We start from the raw sequence: 22,053 nt of genomic DNA, 5'->3' as shown, positions 1-22,053 counted from the left end.
AACAGGTCTTTGACCCTGATGGAAAAATGCCGAAATGTTATAGGAATCACTGATAGGTTTGTTCAGGGTGAATGACCTCTTCTCAAAAAAGTTAAACAGTGTTTGAGTGACCCTAGAAATCAGTGGATTGTGGAGACCACTTCTGGAGTGGAGTGGAGTTTCACAGCAGACTTGTTGGCTGGGAGCCAACTGGCCGCTGTCTTGTAATCCTCATTCTTCAGAGGTGGATCATCGGCTGACTCATGCTCCAGGCTGACTTAAAGACTGCTGGAGCGCTCTGAGAACAAACAGAGGCTGCTGTGGGACTCCGCTGAGCACTTCTCAGCCCTGGATATTTGGGGACAGAACACTTGAATATGGACTTCACAGGCCTGCTAGTGCTGCTTCTACTCAACCTCAGCGGAGCCATCTGTGCAGCAGTGCCATGGACAGAATTAGATGAAGCAAAGGTAAGATGAGAGTTTGCATTGTAAACGTGTTCAAACGTAACACTCACAAGATGCTTTTGACTTATCTCAACAGAAAGTGTACTGCATGTGTTCCGTTAAGTGCACTATAGAGCTTGCTTCCTCTGCATTCACAGGCCTACTTGAGGCAGTATGGCTACCTGAATGACCCAGCTGATCCACAGGACCCTTATTACCTGGAGGAGATCATTGAAGCTCTCAGGTAACATACACTTGTGTGTTTTTAAAGAGTAAAAACAAGCAGTAGCTGACAGAGTCTACGTGTCATAGCACATGTCAGATCTATCCAAGGAGGGTCTGTTGTAATGATACAACCAGAAACATAGGAGGAGGATGTGAGCAGCCCTCCTTGTCATTTTCAAATCAGTTTGCAGATGTTCACTCTGTCTCCAGGGTTTTCCAGAGGGTCAATGATCTGCAGCCTAGTGGAGAATTAGATGAAGCAACTTTGGATGTGATGCGACAGCCGCGTTGTGGCATGGAGGACCCCTTCAACAAGAAACTTCACAAATACAGAGTGATGGGTGAGTCAAGAAAACATCTTGATTCGACAAAACTGTCAGCAAGTAGTTTGCTTGCCTTTTTGCTTTGCAGGTTAGTTATAAATTTGTGTTAACTACATTCTCCGCGTGTACTTCAGTGTGAATAATGTAAAAAGTGTTTGTAAAGTGCTTTTAAAACCGCAATGCATGGTGTCACTAACTGTCAAAACATAGATCAGAAACCAGGAGGTTTCTAAATCAGCTTTCAGACTTTTGGAAACATTCAAAGCTTTGGATACTGCCTTTGCTTCTCCAAAAGCATTAACTTAAATCACTTAGATTTTAACCCTTATTGGAAGGACGGCTGAAAGTAAACAGAATAGGGGCCTTATCTGAAGTGTGTTCAAAGTATGAAGTATGAAAGAGAATGCCATAACACAACTAGGAATAACAAAATAGACTGATGAAGTTCTTTCTTTTCTTGGCAGAATATTAGTATTTATTGTTCATTTTCCTATTTCCCAAAGAAATGTATACTGGATGCATGCACATGGAAAGTTGACATGTCATGTGGGCATTTAGTTTGAAAAAGACTATCACCTTGGACGATATCTGCTTGATATGAATTTCTTAGATAAAAGGAAATTTTACCGAGGTAGACACTTTTGTTGTGGTGACCTCTCTTACAGGTCGCTGGAGAAAGAGGAGTCTGACCTACCGCATCTACAACCACACACCTGACATGAAGAAGGCAGATGTGGACAAGGCCATCCGCTCTGCCTTCAAGTACTGGAGTGATGTGACTCCTTTGACGTTCAGAGAGGTCCACTACATCAGAGCAGACATACGGATCTCCTTCCATAAGAGTGATGGCTTCTGCCCGGTCCCATTTGATGGCCGTGGTAAGTTTTTTTTTTTCTCATCGTGAAACACAAACTATGATTTTACTCCACAGTCCCTCATAGCATTATAGCCTGAGCTGTTTATGTGCACCATCTGCCTATAGGTCATGTACTGGCCCATGCTGAGTCACCAGAATCTGGTATTGTCCACTTTGACGAGGACGAGTTCTGGACTGAGGGATCATATTATGGGACTAATCTGCGTATTGTGGCTGCCCATGAAATCGGCCACGCCCTCGGCCTGGGCCACTCACAGTTCAGGAGCGCTCTCATGGCTCCTGTCTACACTGGGTACCGTGGCAACTTCAGGCTGCACTTCGATGACGTCGCGGGCATCCAGGGGTTATACGGTGAGCACATTCCTGTCAGAGGGCCGACCATTTAAACTGTGCAAAATGGCATGAAACCATAATCAAAGGAGTTTTCCTATGTCAATAATGAGGATCCCCCTGTAATGGAAATGTACTTTTAATGCCTATTTAGAACAGTTCACTAGATGTTCACTGTGAGTTTAGGCACCTGTTGCTGATTCATGTACAACACTATCTACCCGGGAACTCCCTATTCGGCCCTTGACTTTTTCATCCATCTTGTTCACTTTGCTGTTAGTTAAAACGGACTTCTATTCTGCAAGTGAACTGACGTAGTGATGATGCTATGGACTGCTCTATAATAAGACAGCTTTTAGCTTCAGTGCCCCCGACTCCTGGAACAACTTACAGCAACAAATTAAACTAAATACCTTCATATCCTTTAACCAATTTAAACAAACTATCTTAAATCTGCCAAACTCTACCTGTAACTGTTTTAATTAGGCTATATTGTACTTTCACCCATTTAATTTTAATTGCTGCCACTCTTCACCACTATGTGAATGTTTCAATTGTTTTTTTTCTCTTCACCTGTTGTTGTGTATTTGATGTTTTTGCATTGAATATTGTTTATGTATTGTTGTTTTTCCTTTGAATTTGTTTTGAACTCGACGTCATTGGTCTCTCTCGAGGATAAATAAAAGTTAAATGAAATGAAAATGAAAATAATAACGCCTGTATTCCTCTAAACTGCAGAGATGCTCTACTGCGGTTTGCAAGTGAATATTTTGATCATTCTCTATGTATATTGCCACTCTCCTTGCAAGATAAAATATAAAATACATAAAGACAATTATGTCTTTTTTTTGATAGGCAAACGCATGACCGGCACTTTTTCCAGCACAATGACCCCGGACAACCTATTGCCCACAGAAAGCAGCCATGAAACCGAGAGCATCCCCGACCCCTGCACTGCCACGCTGGATGCCATCATGTTAGGTGAGTTATAGAATAGCTTTTGTTAGAGGTTTCGCAGGAGAAGCCCCACAATTTGAGTTGCCATAAAGGTCTGATATCGTCACCCTCTTAAAATAATGGCCTAAGTCACTTTTTGGCCAAAATTATTTTTTTGCTTAAATCAACTCCTTATGATGCTGGCCACCTCTGGTAAAATGGCCTAATTCCTCAGTTGAACAGATCATGTGATTTTACTTGACATAGGCCATTATACGATATTACCAGAATGTCAAGAGTGTGTTTTAGGCCATTTTATTTTGCCTAAGTCCAAATTTACTGTTAATTTTTTTTTTCAAGGACATTTCACAAGTGTGTAAAATGGCTTAGTCACAAGTTAAACATTAATATAAAGGGTTTATTCCTATTATGTTACATAATTGACAGAAATTGTTATTACAATGTCAAGAGTCATCTTTTGACATAACCTGTTTGAGTGAAATTATTAATGAATATCATATATTCAATCTTTGGTTAAGTTTTTTGTGTTTCCTGAAAACACTGAAAAAATGACTTAGACCATTATTTTAAGAGGGTGACGATATGGAAATATTTAAGAAGAAAATACAAACATAATAAAGTAAATGTGTTAAAATTGCCCGGGGGAACAAATTACTCCATACCTGTCCATTCTAAAGCGCTTCTGATTCTGTAAATGTTTCTAAATTGGCATCAACATATCAGTGTTTGCCATACCATCATTCAAATACTGTTTTTTTTTAGCCAAACAGCAGGATCACAAAATGTGTCACAAACAGTTAAGCAGCTCTCTGTACACTTAACCAGGTCCGTGGAGGAAAACCTTTGCTTTCAGCGGCGACTACGTGTGGACCATCACTGATCTGGGGCACAACACACCAATGAAGATTGACAGGCTGTGGAGGGAACTCCCGGGAAACCTCAACGCTGCTGTGCACTCTCCAAGAACCAACAAGACCTACTTTTTTAAAGGTGCAGATGTCGCTCAGTACTTCTGCCATGTGTCTGTACCTTCTGATCTCTAGCTGTGGGTCCAGCACTAAAGTTTTAGTTCTTTTTGTGCTCACAGGCAATAGAGTATGGAAGTATAGCAGGTTCGTGCTGGACTACGGCTACCCCAAAGACGTCAAGCGGATCCCTCCTAATATCGACGCGGCCTTGTACCTGGAGAAGAACCAAAAGTTGGTCTTTATCAAGGTGTGTATGATCTAAGCATGAGGAGCATTTTTTAAACTGTTCCTTCTTGTGGAAATCAATCTCAGTTTTTGACCCCCCCCCCCCCTTTCTTTGCGGTCTGCCTGTTTAGGGTTCCAAGCACTGGCAGTGGGATGAGCTGAAGTACAACGCTTTAACTCATTACCCCAAAGCGCTCTCTATGCTCTTCACCAGAGCGCCGTCCAGTCTGGATGCCGCCTTCACCTGGACCAATGGCAAGCTCTTCTTCTTCAAGGGAGACGAGTACTGGCGTGTGAATGAGCTGCTGACAGTGGACAGAGGATACCCACAGAGCAAGAGGGAGCGCTGGATGCGATGCTAGGGGTCCACCATCAGGGGGCAGCAAGGGCAAAGAGCTCTACAGCAAGGGGGGTGCTGGTAAATCTCCAAGGGGCATTGACAACCGTGCAACCTCCACACAAGCAGTGATTGATTGTGACTTGCCATCTACCACGTTTAGAAACGGGCGTGGGACTTTTTATTTTAACTGGATGTGATTTACAACCAAGCTGCGCCTGCCCTTCCCGCAGCAGGCTGATGTCAGTGAGGCTCAGCTGCTCCTGAGCACAGACGTGGCTTTTTGTGACTGGGTAGAATTATGTAAGCTTTTGTATGATCTCAGGGAGGAATCAAGGGAGGTCTTCTGTTTTTCTCTGGAACATATGTGTCGAATTATGTGTCTTAATACTTTCAGTCACATGTAATATGATGATGGGAGTGTGCACTTCTTGTTCAACAATCATACAAACCCTTTAAATTATGTCCAGTGCTCTACTTTGAAGTGTTTCTGAACGTATACATTATCTCATGAATCACACTGGTCTGTGATAAATCAGGTATAGCATAGAGTTATTCCAAATGTAACATTTTCTACAATAAAATAAGACATCATGTCAGCAGTAAAATTGCCTCTCTAATTGTAATTCTCTCTGTCACCAAAAGCATTTTGAATGTTCACTACGATGAAAGGCCGCTCTGCCCCGCATTGTATTGTCTGCGGGGGAAAAAAAACAACACTTTGGAATCACCATGGAAACCCTAACCAGTTGCAGAATAGGAAATCCTCCCCATGACCTCTTTCTTTCTTATTCACAATCTGATGAGTAATGCTGACAGTGTTGCTAAGAGTCCAAAGAGAAAAACAGTTTAATTGATCTGACTCAACTTTTGTATGAAACACTTTTATTTTATCTTTGAAATTTCTATGAACAGGTATGTACAGATTCAGGTAACGGGTGCATTGTCCCTGCAAAATCCAAAACAACAAAATGGATAAGTATTTAGAAATCTACAAATGAACAACAAACATTTTTTTTTTTTTTACTTTTCCAACACTATCATGTACTTGAACATATAAATTAAATTATAACAAGTTTACTCACAACAAGCAGACACAACGGTCTAAATTCTTCGCCTACTGTGCTCCGACACAAAATACAACATAAGAGAAAGGTCACAGGATTAGAGTGCTGCTGGGAAATATCCGGCTAAAAAGGTCTTTCCAAGAGCTTTTATATTACACATGTAGTTTATTTGCACCGTTTAGTTTTTTTGCTTCACTTTTTGACATACTTCCATGTATCCATCATGTCAGAATTTACATTTTCCACACCACACTCCATCTCAAACAAACACACAATTCAAGGATTAACTTTCACAAAATCCTGCAGTCACACAGTAAGACAGGTAATGACACAAAACTTCATGGCAATGACTAACTTTTTAAGTACAGTACAATGTAATGTCAAACAAATTGCGGTGTCATGTTCACTACCAAAAACAGAAATACATGGATTTTTCTGAGGCTCGTACTTGCTGCTTATGTATTTAATACACGATGAGAGGAAATGGAGGACCTTACTTTGTTAGGATCTGTTTTTAAGCGTCTCTCTGTGGTTATAGTGGTTGGAGTGGTTATAGGAGATTCACACAGAGAAAGCAGCCTTCTCTTTTCACTGAACACGCAGGACTGATAGGGACCCTCGCACAGGATCAATAGGAGGGCAGAACTAAATCCTCAGCAGCGGGGAGCAGCTGGCTGGTTCTACTCTACTTTAGAAAGACACAGTTGGAGAACCAGAGCGCACTGAGTCATCCCTTCTTATCGCTGTGTGTGTCAGACCCTGACGACTGGGGTTGTAGCTGTGAGGGGCGCGGTGGAGCCCGTATCGTAGTCCAGGTCGATCATGGTGTGGTTGACGGTGCCCATGCTGCTAAGGGAAGTGCCTGTGCCCATCTGTCTGTCCCGCAGACTTTGCAGGTAGCTCTGAAAAGAACAACACAGGGAGAGATGATGAGTGAGGTGCACAAAACAACTGCAGAACGGCTTCAACTTAACAAGGATTTTCAAGGCATTAGTATCCACAGCACACGCCATGTTGGGTGACACTGACCGGTGCCAGTAGATCCCCAGCGTAACGTTTGACTGGGGTGGGTTTACGGCGGTAAGTGCCTTCCTGCCCACCTGCCTGATGTCGCTTCTTGGCGTCCTTTTCTCGAATGCGCATCAGCTGGACTCTCTTCTGTCTGCGACTGATAACCACTACGAGAAGCAGGGGGAAATCAAAAGGCAGCTTTATTAACATCACTTTATACTGGACAGACTTTGAAATACAGTAGAAGTAGACATTAATTACAATCATAATCAATTAACATCAATCAACATCTTTGCCCATATTTATCAAACAGCTAAAAGTAGCACAGTGTTTGCAATCGCCTTCAATGCGTCTTCATGTTTGCACTTCTCAATGTGGTGCTTAGCTCTCCTTATTTCAGTTTGGTTTGTGGTGTTTCTGTATTTATATATTTACAGGTATGTGTGTATACATTCAATTTTGAATTACAAGAGGGGACATTCAAATTTCACAAAAATATATAAAAAATATCACAATCATATCACTGGAAATGTGAGAGAAAAAGATTCAGTAGAAAGGACCAAAGGGGCAGATGTATGGTGAATCATTTTGTCAGGTTAGCTGTTCCTGCCAATCGCTTGAGAGTTGTTCTTAAATGTTACTCCTACACTTGATCAGAAGTAGTAATTCAGTTAAGGAGAATTGATTACTTGATTACTGGGCTGGGTGAATGTGGGAGGCTAAAGTGTGTGACAGGGGTGGATCTTTTGGTACAAGTCTGTCGGCTCTTTAGAGCATTCTTAAGTGAAATACTAATAAACTAGAAACAGGCCCTAACCAAACCCTAAAACCGAAGAGTCAAAGCATCATTATATTTCCTCCTTACCCTCAGTGTGTGAGAAGCTGTCATCCGTTAATTTCCACTGGACCAGTACTCCTATGAGGCTGAGGGCGGGCCAGATGCCCAGAATGACCCAGCTGTACCAGCAGAGAGGTGGCCCGGGTATGAGGCGCAAGCAATCATACACGTGCGTGGCCAAAGCCAGCATCTCCACAAAGTAATCAGCACACACTGTCATGATAGCTGCCCCGAACACAGCTGTGGAGACCATGGTGAAGAGCTTTTGCCACTGCAGCGTCAGCACGGCAAATAGCATGCCTGTGCCTAAAAGTGAACCCAGTGGGACCCAGACTGTGGTTGGAGTGTAGAACTGGTGAGTGACCAGCAGGGCGGCCAGGGCCAGCAGTAGGCCCAGCAGCAGGCCTGTCATAAAGAGGCCCACACTCCGCACTAGCATGGTGACCAGGCCACACAGCAGGCCTATGCCCAGGCCGATACCCGCACTGACCTCCACACTCAGCTGTGTGTCCAGAACATGCTCCTTGTGGCACAGCAAGAAGATGACCACGGAGCCAAACATCAGACCAGACAGGAACATGACAGCCTTGAAACAGCGATAACCTATAGGAGGAGAGACAGGACAGATCTTTAATGTTCAATCTTTAAAAGGTGGAGTCAGCGATTCTGGAGAATGCTTGTCAAAATCACTTTTGGTCAAAATCAGTATAATATCTGATTTTGACTAAAAGTGTTCTGGATTCCAATCGCTTAGTATGCCTTTAAGTGAAAGCACATGTTTATCCAACTTTGTTTGATAGATTCAAACAGCTCACTTTGGAGATAAGTTTACAGCTCCAAGCAACATTTTTAATGATGTGTTATCTCATCCTACAGAAATCAAGTTTCAGCTTGCATTTGTAAGCCGGCGGGGAACCTCACCAAAGAAGCAGTAGATGATGCCAAACAGGCAACACATGGAGCAGATGACGGCAGGGATGACATCATAGTTCCTCTCTATCTCTAAACTACAGGCGTCGACCTCGGCCGTGCCTGACCCGGCCCCCTCGGAGCTAAGCCCATCGGGATCTGCCATTGTGGGGGAAGGTGCGGTGTGAAGGTCGGGTCAAGGGTGGAACTTCTAGTGGCGTTATCTCAAGTCCATCGGAGCAGGTTTGGGACTGTAAGAAAATTGTGAAAAATACACAGTCAAGTAAAGAAAAAAAAGTTATCAACACATCGCAACACAGAAAACTCAAGTACTCCAAGGGTAAATGCAATGTGTGAAATATTCAGGTCAACTGTGACTTCTTCCTAGCTAGCTTTGTGTGTGCAGCTGTCACAAACTCAGCACACACAACTATGCCACTCATTGCAGACCCTATATGACCAGTAGGGTTGCAAAATTTTGGGAATTTTCAAAGTTGGAAACTTTCCATGGGAATTAACAGAAATGTATGGGAATTAACGGGAATAAAAGGGAATTTACTCAATTTAAAGCAAACCAAATGCACTAAATCCTTCTAACTACGTTATGTCACTCCTGGCAAACGTTCGAGACTGTAAAAAGCAGTTTTTTCAACTACGTTTTATAATATTTATAAATGTTTAACTTCAAATCAGATTTTTTTTAAAGCTTATTGAGACACCCAACTTGATATCATACACTCAACAAAAATATAAACGCAACACTTTTGTTTTTGCTCCCATTTTTCATGAGATGGACTTAAAGATCTAAAATTCATTCCAGATACACAATTGTACCATTTCTCTCAAACATTGTTCACAAATCTGTCTAAATGTGTGATAGTGAGCACTTCTGCTTTGCTGAGATAATCCTTCCCACCTCACAGGTGTGCCACATCAAGATGCTGATCTGACATCATGATTAGTGCACAGGTGTGCCTTAGACTGTCCACAATAAAAGGCCACCCTGAAATGTGCAGTTTTGTCTCACAGCAAAATGCCACAGATGCCACAAGCATTGAGGGAGCGTGCAATTGGCATGCTGACAGCAGGAATGTCAACCAGATCTGTTGCTCGTGCATTGAATGTTCATTTCTCCACCATAAGCCGTCTCCAGCAACTTCGCACAGCCATTGAAGAGGAGTGGACCAACATTCCACAGGCCACAATTGACAATCTGATAAACTCTATGCGAAGAAGATGTGTTGCACTGCATGAGGCAAATGGTGGTCACACCAGATACTGACTGGTTCTGAGTCCCCAGACCCCCAATAAAGCAAAAAAATGCACATTTCAGAGTGGCCTTTTATTGTGGACAGTCTAAGGCACACCTGTGCACTAATCATGATGTCAGATCAGCATCTTGATGTGGCACACCTGTGAGGTGGGATGGATTATCTCAGCAAAGCAGAAGTGCTCACTATCACACATTTAGACAGATTTGTGAACAATGTTTGAGAGAAATGGTACAATTGTGTATCTGGAATGAATTTTAGATCTTTAAGTCCATCTCATGAAAAATGGGAGCAAAAACAAAAGTGTTGCGTTTATATTTTTGTTGAGTGTATATTGCTTTTTACTAGACCAGGTTTACAGAGGCTTAAACAGTTATTTTAAATATAGTTTGGGAAAATTTATTTTAGCATAATCTTGACTAAAACAACCAGATTTCATGCAAGTACACTTGGCAAGTTGCACATAACACACATCCTACTGCAGGGGTACTGAGGCCACGCCCCCTACATGCACTGTGCATTCCTCCATCACATGGGGGGCAATTTACTTCATTTATTGAATGGGTGGGGTCAGACAGATGAGTTATATTTTACATTCATCTTTTTGTTGTTCAGTGAAATTAGAATAGTAATGTTTTTTTTATTGTATTAGTTTGCATGGATATCTGCCTATGACAAAACATAATGTTTATATGTTAAGATTAATGTTTGGATATGAAAAAAAATCATTTAAATGACCGCCATTTAGTTAATTTCTATAATTCCCAATTTTGAATATTCCCAAAATTCCCGAGCTAAAGTTCCCATGGAAAGTTTGCGGAAATTTTCCGAAAACTTTCCACCCCTTTGCAACCCTAATGACCAGGCATACAGACAGGCAGCTCATTCACTCACTATAATCCCGGAGCCAGGACCCCTGATGAGCCCTGTCCCCCCTGAATCATTAGGGTCATGAACTCTGACGGTCGACTGAGAAGGGTAATTGGCTTTACTTAATTGTTTTTTAACACAATTGGAATAATCTAGTCGTTTGTCCTTTTAGAATTACACTGGAAAGTTAGCAATCATTTGTTATTAGTTATTTTACATTTTATATTTCTCACTTTTATTGAAGTGAATCTCCATATTGGTATTTTAGCCCTATTTCACACTGTATAACGTTATTATGATAAAGAGTGAACACAGTAGCTATGTTCAAAATGACCACAGAGCAGCAGAAACTGCAGTGAAAACGAAGCTACAACACAGCTACGTACGTATGTTGACTTTTCATTAACTAAGATAATGCATGTGGTCAACTCTTCGACAAGACCTTAAATGCAATTTTAAATGGTTTAAATGTAGAAACAGTTGGGGGTTTCGTGGTTTAGTGGTTAGAGAGCCCGCCCATAGAGGCTCAGTCCTCAGAAGCAGCAGAACATAAGTTCGAATCCGGCCCGTGGTCATTCTTGGCATGTCATTCCCCTCTCTGCCCCATTTCACCTCTCTCTCTCTCCAAACTGCCCAATAAAGCATAACAATGCCAAAAAAGAAAATGTAGATAAAGTAGTACGTTTTTGATATTCTCAATTCCTAAAAGGAACTTTTTCCCAAAACTAAACCTAACAGCACATGGTTTTCATGAAGCACACTATTCATATATTTATATGGCTAATACTTATTTTCCTTTTAGTTATCACTTGACATCCACCTACTTATTTTGTTTTGTGGGGCACGCATTGACTAGCCCTCTAAAAAGATTATATGATATTTAATCTGGCAGGCCTGTTGAGAGCCGCAGTGGGTATACAGGCCTATGGGTGGACTTCTCTTTCCTGAGGCTACTGGCGGGCCTCCTGCATGATCTCACCACCGCTCAGATCCCATTACAGTTAACTCACGTTTTCTACTTCAGACAAACCAAATGTCAGGAATCGTCGGTCCTGCTTTTGGTCTTGGCTCCTTTGTCATCACCTGGGACTCTCCCCACCTTAAATCTATTGTCTCTTTAACACTGAAATGTGCCTCATTTGATTCGTCTACACAGGACTCTGTCATTTGTATGTCCTGCCTTTAAACAGAAGAAATTAGACCCTGTTGGAAAGTTGAATTTTCTTCTTTGGTCACTTCAGTTCCTCAGTACCCTCCTCTCTCTCCCTTTTTCTACATTCCATCAGGGACAACTGTAATGTCCTCTTTATTCGCTCAAAGACAAAGATACAGGACACAGGAAAAGTAAGTCCAAAACGTACAGTATGTGTGTGTGGCCAGTTCAACTCTGCCCATCTAGTAGTGAAGGTGACTGTCAATGTGTTTGTCTTTGTGTTTTGTGATATACTGGCTGCCATGCCTGATGAGCCACATGTGACCCGGCCTGAACAGGATAGAATAGCCAGGTTAGAAAATGTATAGAGAGTCTAAGGACACTCATTGTTAAGGAGCTTTTATCTCTCTCTTTGGTTATGCTACTGTGATCCCGTGTGTGAGCCCGTCAACGTTGGAGTTGATTCAGATCATGATAAGAGGAGGATTTTTACATTACAGTGTTTTCATTTTATGTTTTTAAAATAAACCAACAAACTCCAATTGATATAGTTTACTTCTACCTTAAAGTCATATGACATAGGTTAAACGTGTTATTGTTGCCTGTTGTTGGTTTGCTCCAGCGCATTTGACCCCATTTGGCCTTTATCCAATATGACTTCAGCATGAGGCTCCCAGGTTGGTTTGGATATAAAACACCTACCACACAGTCCCCTGCAGGGAACTTCCTTTGTATGGCGTTTTGGGACTGACTGTGCTCTAAAGCTTTTCCCAAATGTACCTGCACAATGACCTTAAGCTGTTTGCAATTGTTGGCCTGTTATTCTCGTGAGAAATGTGAAACATTTATAATTATAATTGAGTTAATCCTCTGCTCCACAGTTGAATCAGCTATCAAACTACATCATGTGCTTTAGAAGGAGACAACAGACACTGCTTATGTTACTGGGTGTAAGATCATGAACACCACTTAAAGGCCTACTTCACCGGTTTGAATATGAAGGTGTATTGAATTCTGAGATCCTATGTAGTATAAATGTGCAAAAAAAAATTAAAATCGGTTCATCCTAGCCTGAGAAAAGGCAGAAAGAGTGTTTTTTTTTAACCCTATATTTCTCTTTCTCATGACATCACAGAAAGAGAAATATAGGGTTAAAAAAAACGTACTTTGTAAATATTACTGTGATGTCACAGTAAAAGACATCACAGTAATATTTACAAAGTAAGTTTTTTTTAACCCTATATTTCTCTTTCTGTGATGTCACGAGAAAGAGAAATATAGGGTTAAAAAAACACTCTTTCTGCCTTTTCTCAGGCTAGGATGAACCGATTTAAATTTTTTTCGTACATTTATACTACATAGGATCTCAGAATTCAATACACCTTCATATTCAAACCGGTGAAGTAGGCCTTTAAGTATGAAAAATAAAATAAAAATAAAAAATCTATTCCAAGCTCATCTAATGTTCCTATAGTTTTATCTTAACTATAGCTTTGTACAAAATGTGTGTAGATTAAATAATGGTGCATCACTTTACAAAGTAGAGTATTTTTTGAGTAATTATGTGATTATGTAATTGGAAACTATAAACTCCTTTGTTGCTTGCAGCAGCACGCCAAGACTTTGAATGACTGTTTTGTGTTCAGCGAATTCAATTAAGTTAAACCATTAGAATAAATCTTCACTGTTAATAGCAAATAATTAAGTGCAGTATGCTCATCTCTACACTGTATCATCCAGTACATTCGGTTACTATTAGCCCTTTAAGTGTAAACTATTTCATATTTCAACCCAGTTTCAACAGTAATTTACCAAACTGCACGCACGCACATGTACACTCATATGTCCCTGTGCGTCTGCCTCATGCCTTATGTGAGTCACAATGGTGTCCAATGTCTAGCTGGTTTGGAAGACATTGCTGCTGTGGGAGAATAGAGCCATTATGGGGCTCAACAAAGACCCTGAGGCTCATGCTGTGACCTCTAGTGGCACTCCAGTGGAAACCAATGCGGGCGAAAGGAGGAGACCGCATAAAGATGGCTGAGAACACCAAGGAGACTAGTCGATCCAGAGTGTTTGCTCTGAGATAGGTGCCAAGTATTTGCTTTCAGAAGAGTGAGTGATGGAAGGAGGGGGTCCTCACTAGAAACAAAACTATCTATCTTGACAACAAAACTCACCGGAGGCCCCAAGACTTCCAAATGCTTCCTAGCAGAATTTTCTACAAGCTTAAGTCGTCTGGCAACAAATTCAATAGAAGTCAACAAGAGTTAACCGCCACACTAGCAGCTCTCTGAGGCTGTACTTGGCTGCTTGGAAGCTAACATGCTCACATGTTGCAATGGCAATGCTGACATGCTGATGTTTTGCTAGTAATATTAACTAGGATCTCTATCTGTCATAAAGCAAAGGATTGGACATATTCAAATTTAAACCTGACAATGGTAGAGTGGTAGGGGATAACCAAAGTCAGTAGGATTCATCCTCTACATAGAATATCTGAACAACAAAACTGAATGGAAATCCATCCAGACTGAGACTAAAAAGTTGTAAAAAATCAAAGGCACACATAACGGCCTCTAGAAACATCAACATTTACCTGAGAGGTAATAAGTGGGAACTGTGCTTTAACTGTTTAACAGGCAATAAGTATCAGCTGCTGATGAGCTATCTGAATATCATGTTGCCCTTGGGGGAATAAAAAACTTACCAAAGAGTATACTCCCCCTGAACAAACACTTTGTGGGGTGGCTGAGAAGAGCAGCTTTGAGTGCTCAGCTGCTGAGGAACAGGCAGGGCCCACTTCAAGTTCCCCACATAGCTAATTTGGGTGTGTTTAATGAAGGGTGGGTGGGCGTTTGTGGTCGTAGCCAACAATTCTGGAGTTCTTCTCCGACTTGACGGCCAGGGCCAGCTGAGAAGCTGAAAACCTGCAGTGTTATAACTGCTGTCTGACAACTTAACTTGGAAGACAAGACTGAACCAGGAATGTGAGATGCACCGAGGTCTGCCCTCGGCAGTTGCAGCCGCAAAAGTCGTGCCACCCTCAACTGAACACCCCAACCAGGCCAAAGGCCGACCTTGTGAAGAAGACGGGCACAATGGGAATAAAGGTAATGGTCACAGTGGGGGTTATTGTTATGTTGTACGTTTTGTTATATTGTGCTGAGCATAACACTGGATAAACATAGACAAATGTATGCTCATCCTCGCAATAACATTTGCTTTTTCCTCTGGATCAAATTGGTCAAGACATCACCACTATTGGGCTTCCTGTTCCCTTCACAGCAGGAAGCTGTGGACCAGAAGAGGAAGTGGAACATCAGGTTTAAGCAGGAACTGACCCTTGTGTTTGTGACACGGGGAAGGGACAGGAACAACCTGCCTTCCAAATCTCATACTTTTTCTTTTTACTATTCAACACAAACTGCAAAATGCAATAGGATGTATAAGGGCATCCGTTTATTTTTGGCATACTGTTTTCGCGACATGCATGAATTAGGACATCCTAAATCTTTTTCTGACACACTTAATAGTATTGAAATATGGATATTGGAATGCAGGGAAAAAGTCTGATCATCAACACTGAACCTTCAACCAAGAATCTGGGACTGGGAAACATGAGTCTGCTAGCTTGGACACTGCATTTCCAAGGAAGTCAGTATTGTCAATACAAACAACTGGAGATGTGAAAGGCAGCCTTGCAATATGATGAAGATAAGCTTGTAATCTGTCAGACTGAGAGCCTTATCGCATAGAAAACTAGCCATTGTGTCACCAAGTGCCACTGAGGTTTAGAATATTTCAGCACGCTGTTTGTGCATGGCAGCTTCTTCTGTATTGGTGTGCTGTAACAGCGTGCATAATGAACAAAGCACCACATTAGGGTCAGTTTACACCATTTCAGACTTTGAATGTTGAGATGTTTTGTAATCCTTATACTCTGGGTCTGAGCTCCACACAGCCATACCCAAGTGAAGTTCTGATCAAAAAGGTGCCAAAATGTACAAATGAATGCAAACTTTATACGAGTGCAAAACAGTGCATCTACTGTCACTGTTATTGTCATTCTAATGTCGCAGCCAGTGACGACTCCAAGCCCTGTTCTACAGATCTTTTGTTTTTGTTTTTGGGAATAATACCTCTCCAACCATACTTCCTTTTAGCTGAAAAACTAAACACACACATATATTAACAAATGTAGCAATAAAACAAGAGCATTGAAATTGGTACCTTAACTTAAGCAATCAACTGTGTTTTAAAAGCTGACTATATGTCCGACCAGACATACAGTATTCCATTGGTGTTTCTGGGATAGTACTTTTACATGCACCACAGTCAAATAGACACGTCTCTGACATTTGCATGCCGCTTGAATGACTGTATCCCAGTGCATTCTCATTGAATACCCACAACTATATTTACAGTTTTCCACTTCTTTTTGAATCCCTAAGGTGCCATTTTATGGCAACATCAGCAGGGCTCCCTCACTACACAAACTAAACTTTATTTATGTTCACATTCAGGTCTATTCTCTTCTTTCCTTCCAGGATGTGTCAAGTCTTTTGCTCTTTAACAAAGACATGACACAAAAAATGGGAACCGTGTGCAATGGATCAACCAAAGAATCTGAGGAAAAAATGTGTTTCACTTTATTCCTCATGATCTGCATACTTGTGACCACAGAGTCTCGACTCCACAATTGTGAATTTTGTTCCGAAGCTGACTCATTTAACCCAACAAACTTTGTTTTGCACACAGCACAAAAGGAGATTCTATATTTTGGTCGCTATCCAAAGTTGTGAAATGTCACTTATTTTGCAACATGTTTGGGGCACTCAATAGCTTTTTTATTTATAGGCACACAATTGCCAGCTGCTCATTGGCAGCTGTGACAGTATGTCAGTCCAAATCTCACTGCTAGTTGTAGGACTTTAACTGACGTCTCCCTTTACTCTCCAAACCATAAAAAATTGTTCAAATTATCACTTTCAAATCATTTATCCTCTGACCCTGGTCCCCAATAATGGTCACTTTTGGCTGCAGCTGATTAATACTATCTTATTATTTTCCCCCTGATAATCTCTCAGTCTCAAGCCTGCCTGACTTCAGTCATACAATAGAGGCCTTTCAACTAAAGACTGCAGAGCTACTTAAAGAGGGGCATGAAAAATACCAGAAGCACAATAATGAGCCTTTTGAAGAGAGTCACATGCCAATGGTGCATTGCCAGGGTATAGAATCCATGGAGAGCACTAATATCCATTCACCATGTTACCACTCCATCCATGCTGCAGTTAAGTTAGGGTTGTGGTCCGCCATCATAGCAAGGGGCGTACAGTACAGAAGCAGCAAGGAGGGGCAGTTCCACAACGCTCTATTAGGGTTTGTGGTGGAAAGCAGCCTTAAGTAGGCGGCGTGGTGATGTCAGATATCCATATGTTAGTGACAAGCATGGCACTGTGTGTGAGATATAATATATGCTGCTGATGAACACTGGGTTGGCGTAGAAACGCTAAACGTAACCACCCATCATGGAGAAGTGTCCTTGAGTGAGATGCCAAAGCCCGACCAGTTCCATTGGACTTTCTGACCTCTGTATGAAGTCGAGCTAGGGGTAATTTCAGTGGAGTATGAAAATAATATTATAGTACTTTGCTTGCAGTAGTTTTTGTTTGTTTTCACAGGGCGCTGGTGTACCAGAAACAAGAGTTGCTAGGGCATACAGCCAAAGTAAAATCAAATAGGCCACTGATTGAATTGTGATTGTGGATATAGGTTTGCTGTACTGGCCAAAGGGGAGTCAGAACACAGTAGTAGTTGAGACCTCCCTGCAGTGTCTACAGTATATATATGGAGAACTTCCACTGCACCTCTGTCATTTGGAACAGCCATTTACCCACTCTTTGTCAAATTCCAGTCTACAATAATTGTACCTCCTACGGCGAACTCGCAAGCCTAAAATATCACGTGTGTGCTTCATTTTCCATGCCGACTCAAAGCCGCTCTCATGTCAGAACTATAACCGATGTTTAAAGTGCTATAAGTAGCCTATGGATGGATGTTTCAAAATGACTGGTATGAGTTTCTATGTGGTTTGCGTGTGACAATGGAGTTTTTTTCTTGCACCCAGGAGATCCTTCCATCTCTGAGCCTAACACAAACTCAGGTTGCTCCTCGTGCCAGTCTGCTTTTACTTGGGCTTCTTTAGTTAGACAGAAGAAATACAACACAAGATCAACTACTTCAACCTGAAAGACACTGAAGCACGATCTGAAGCTGTCCTGGTTGGTCCCACCAGGGGATTTCAAACTTATTTTAAGGGCGATGGAAAAATCTTTATATCTTATATATCTTTGGAAACTAGTTGTTAAGTGTTCTTGTACTTGGCACTTTCATTTGAAATAGTCTATGTAGGCTACTGCTGGTTAACCTTTCTGTCTGTAACTGATTGTGTTGTATTTTCCCACACAGGTCTCTCTTGAAAATGATACCCTGTGTCAATGAGATAAAAAATGTAATTAATTACTTTTTACACTAAAAACAACAAGAGAAAACATCATATCAGGCTCCATGTTACCAGTGAGCTTTCTTTCTCAGCCAAGCTCTTTAATACTCCTCTTAATTTTAAGGACAAACTTGTCACTCTTGGCATGAAGATCTGTCTACATGCAGTGCATATGGACAGATGCTGGAGGGCTGAGCATGTGGCCCCACAGAGCTGTAGAGCTAACCTAAAAACCACAAAGACTACTCCTAAACTCATCTAAATCATTAGCACGTAACAGTCTAAATATATATATTTTTTTGTTTGCACTTGATGTGACGGCTGCGTTTTTGAAGTACAACACACTTGAGGACAAAATAGGAGAAGTTTACTTTAAACTATTCTGTCAATGGTTCCTATTGAATACTCATGTAATGTACAACAGAATACTGAAATGCAACTACTCCTGATAAATGACAATGAAGTTCATCTTTTTCAGCTAGTACAACAGCCAAAAGTCAAACTAGAAATCTCCTACATTCCTACATGCGCTCTTCTAAGACATCTTTAGCCGAAGAGTAAGAATTGTGTATATTATTGTTACTTACTATACAACAAAAGTTAATCAATGCCGCCATCTCAGTTAAGTTTGGAACTGTAGAAAGACGGTCAGCCAATATTTTAACTAAAAGAATAAACCTTAGCTTGTGGCTCTTATGGAAAAAGATGTTTGAATAAGACATCAGATCTGACACAGTAACTACGCGAACTTCAAATCAAGGCGAGTCCTGTGTGGGTCAGATGCTCATAGTGTGCACACTATCCTGAAGGCGGCTCACAGCATTTTCAGCAGTTTAAAGTTCAATACTTTTTGTATAGTTTAATTGTTTTTCATTATTGGAGAAATGAGCATGGTGTTGGCGCATTGCAAGAGCAAAGAGGAAAATGAGAGCCCAGCAGCGTCCGTGCTAATTAAAAGGTCCCACGCAAAACAACATGTGCAGTCCAACTTTCATCAAGCCCTGCTCCTCGTGCTTCCTTTCCTGCCTTCTCTTCTTCCCCAAAGCAGGGAAGGGCTTCCTCTCTGCCTGTTCAAAGAGAGTTAAAACCATCTGGTGCAGGCTGACAGAGTATAGGTCAAGTAGATGGATGTGGGGCTGGAGGGGGCCAGTACAGACTGGTCTCCCCAGTAAAGATAGGACCTGTGGGCTGTCATCACAGGCACTCCTACCCTGGATCACACAGAAGAACACCAGGGCTTCTTTGCACACTACGTGGGCCATGTAGGGACATAACATTTTGCCTCACAAAATTAATGATGTTCCCATATTGTCTCGCATGCAGACACCATGGGTGATAAAAAGAAAAGAAAAAATAATGTAGAGTTACACACGTTCTGTGTTTACTAGTTTTCACATTAGTGAAATAAACTGTGGATGTTATCACTGGTTTAAATTAAACAAATCAAAAATCAGAATCGATTTGTTTTACCGTTGTTAAGAGCAGTGGGCCTATTTGTCATCTCCCAGCATAACTTGCTGAAACGCTTCAGTTGTCAGCCAGTACTGATTAAAGCTCAATACTGGGGGATTGTGTGTCTAAATGTCTGGTTCAGTGCACACCAATAATGCCTGTATTATCCTGAATCATTATGTCTTCGTCCTCAAAGGCTGAAGGATAAGTTGCACTGACTATGTGCCTCAAGTGAAAAATGCTTTAAAAAGGGGGAGCAGCTTGGCGTGCAACATGTTATTCCAAACATGTCCAGCTATAGTAGGTTTTCTCTGCACTCATCAGTCATGATCCGAGGTGGAAATAATTGCTCAATTTAACCAATCATCACCGGTAACTCTGGGCTCTATCGTTTCTAGTGACAAGTTAACTTAGGCTATTTGAAAATCCATTGTCAGAGAAAAAAAAGCAAACAACCATACTATGGGGTTTGAGAAGGAAAAGTAGCCTAGTGATATAGACATCTGCAACACAAAAATGTCATTTAGAAAAAGTGATTTAAAAAAAACTTACCGATGAGCCCTTGTGTTGTGGCCATAGGTTGTGGCGCTAACTTCTCCTGTCAAACAGGAAAAACAACCCACCATTCACAAACACAAAAGCGGCTGTAGGGTACCAGGGAAAACCGGTTTTCATCCAACGTCTCCCCTAGGCTCTTTTTCAAAACTCACAGGCGGCACTAAACTGACAACAACGGCATCGTTTTGTTCCTATCCCTGCCTGTTTCAAATCGTTTTTAAAAACCCGAAACTGGCCCTGACCGCAGATGAGAGGAGGCCGGTTAGCTGGTCGTCTCCATTATCGGTGTGAGGGAACTTTGTAACTTCATTAACCGTCCAAGTTCCCGACTATGACTCCGCACCAGAGAGAGAGAGAGAGAGAGAGAGAGAAAAAAAACGTCCCATTCCTGTCCACCTCTCTGGAAAATCCTCCCTCACACACCTCCCCTCTGCCTTTCTCTGCGCTGAAGTGAACTGCATTTAAACACAAAGGAGGAGAAGTTTTTCCTCCCTCCCTCTCTTTCTCCCCCCGGAGGCAATATCCCCCTCTCTATCTCCATCCAGCGTTGTCCGTTGGACCGTTGGGGTGGGGGGGTGGGGAGCACATCATCAACAGATGGGGCCGCAGTTTTTATGAACTAGCTAGCACGGCTATATTATGATACATGAGACTAGGGCCCTGAGTAGGCCTACCTAAATTAAGAATGTTCAGTTAACATGGTTTGAATATTTAGTTGGAAATAAAAAGGATACGTAACGTAACTCATATGATTCACAGCAGTTCATTAACATTGTAACTTTATTTGGTTTTCTTTTTGTCTTGATTCCCTATATGAGCTTGGCTAACGACGTTATTAATTAAGGCGCACACTAACTAGGCTACAGTTGTTTTTGTTTAGAGAATGCTAGTAGTATAGTACATTTTAAGGATTAGCAAAAGTGCTTGCTATAAAAAACACTTTCTAATAAAGGGTGTATAAGTTGTAATGAATGGCTTATTCATAGCTGATCAATCAAAACACACCTACCTTGGCTTATCATCAAGCACTTCAAAAACCAATAAGAACATAATTCGGGTTGCCAGGTTTTCTCTGACTGGTTTTTATTTTAGCTAAGTAAACATCTCAAAGTGACCTCTGACATCCTGGAAACGTGCTGCAGAGCATCGGACCAAAAATCCATCTTTCAACAAGTTATTTAATTTTAAACTCTAGAGTAGGCCTAGGCCTATATTAAACCAATTCAAATGTTTTATTTTACCAGGTTACACTAAGTAGCTTGATGGGCTAGGCCTACTGCTTTCCAATGAGTCTTGGAAGTTGGGTAAGCCTACCTAACAAAAAACACAGACAATTAAAAGACTATTGTAGCCACCAGGCTTAATATTAACCTATTACCGTGTTTAATTGCTCTTCACTTGCTAACCTTTGCTTTTGATTACTAAGATAGAGAGAAACAAGTGCCCTTATTGGCAGCCTCATAACTTAACATTATAACTGCATGGCTTGATGAAAGAAATGATACTCTTATAATGACCAGACTGTTAAGGAGAGCATTGCATTTTACAACCGGACCAATCGAATGTTAAACAATAGTAATGTAACAATTAAGAAATTACTTTTTAGAAAGTGATAGACACAACTTGTATAAATGCTCTGTACTGGACCTTTAATGAGCTCCATTTCTTAAGACAGTAGTGTCTCATTTGTTAAGGCAGGCAAGTGGTATAGGCTACATTTCAGGCGTATTCTTCATTCTCTCCTCCTTT

At 41.3% G+C, this 22,053-nt stretch overlaps 2 protein-coding genes across 3 annotated transcripts; one reads left to right on the top strand and one right to left on the bottom strand.

The window, feature by feature from the left end:
- Nucleotides 1–305: 305 nt before the first annotated feature.
- Nucleotides 306–5,273, top strand: mmp19 (matrix metallopeptidase 19). Its single transcript, XM_080026902.1, has 9 exons — nucleotides 306–449; nucleotides 584–669; nucleotides 861–991; nucleotides 1,639–1,851; nucleotides 1,956–2,201; nucleotides 3,036–3,161; nucleotides 3,963–4,127; nucleotides 4,225–4,352; nucleotides 4,462–5,273. Exons 1-9 carry the CDS (start codon nucleotides 357–359, stop codon nucleotides 4,690–4,692), a joined length of 1,419 nt encoding a protein of 472 aa, XP_079883028.1. The 5' UTR covers nucleotides 306–356; the 3' UTR covers nucleotides 4,693–5,273.
- A 299-nt stretch (nucleotides 5,274–5,572) lies between these two features.
- On the bottom strand, nucleotides 5,573–20,725 carry LOC307249987 (transmembrane protein 198-like). Of its 2 annotated transcripts, none has more exons than XM_080026906.1 (5): nucleotides 20,299–20,725; nucleotides 8,505–8,743; nucleotides 7,611–8,186; nucleotides 6,835–6,912; nucleotides 5,573–6,636 (listed from the first exon to the last, which is right to left on the bottom strand). In XM_080026906.1, the coding sequence occupies exons 2-5, from the start codon at nucleotides 8,656–8,658 to the stop codon at nucleotides 6,584–6,586; spliced, it is 861 nt and encodes a 286-aa protein (XP_079883032.1). In that variant the 5' UTR covers nucleotides 8,659–8,743; nucleotides 20,299–20,725; the 3' UTR covers nucleotides 5,573–6,583. The 2 variants fall into 2 exon arrangements, with proteins under 2 accessions (XP_079883032.1, XP_079883031.1); XM_080026905.1 differs by having other exon boundaries at nucleotides 5,577–6,636; nucleotides 6,764–6,912.
- Between the last annotated feature and the right edge of the window lie 1,328 nt (nucleotides 20,726–22,053).

Source organism: Ammodytes marinus (assembly GCF_949987685.1).
Source record: "Ammodytes marinus genome assembly, chromosome: 4".
Classification (NCBI taxonomy): Eukaryota; Metazoa; Chordata; class Actinopteri; order Uranoscopiformes; family Ammodytidae; genus Ammodytes; species Ammodytes marinus.
This window is presented reverse-complemented; position numbering and strand designations above follow the sequence as displayed.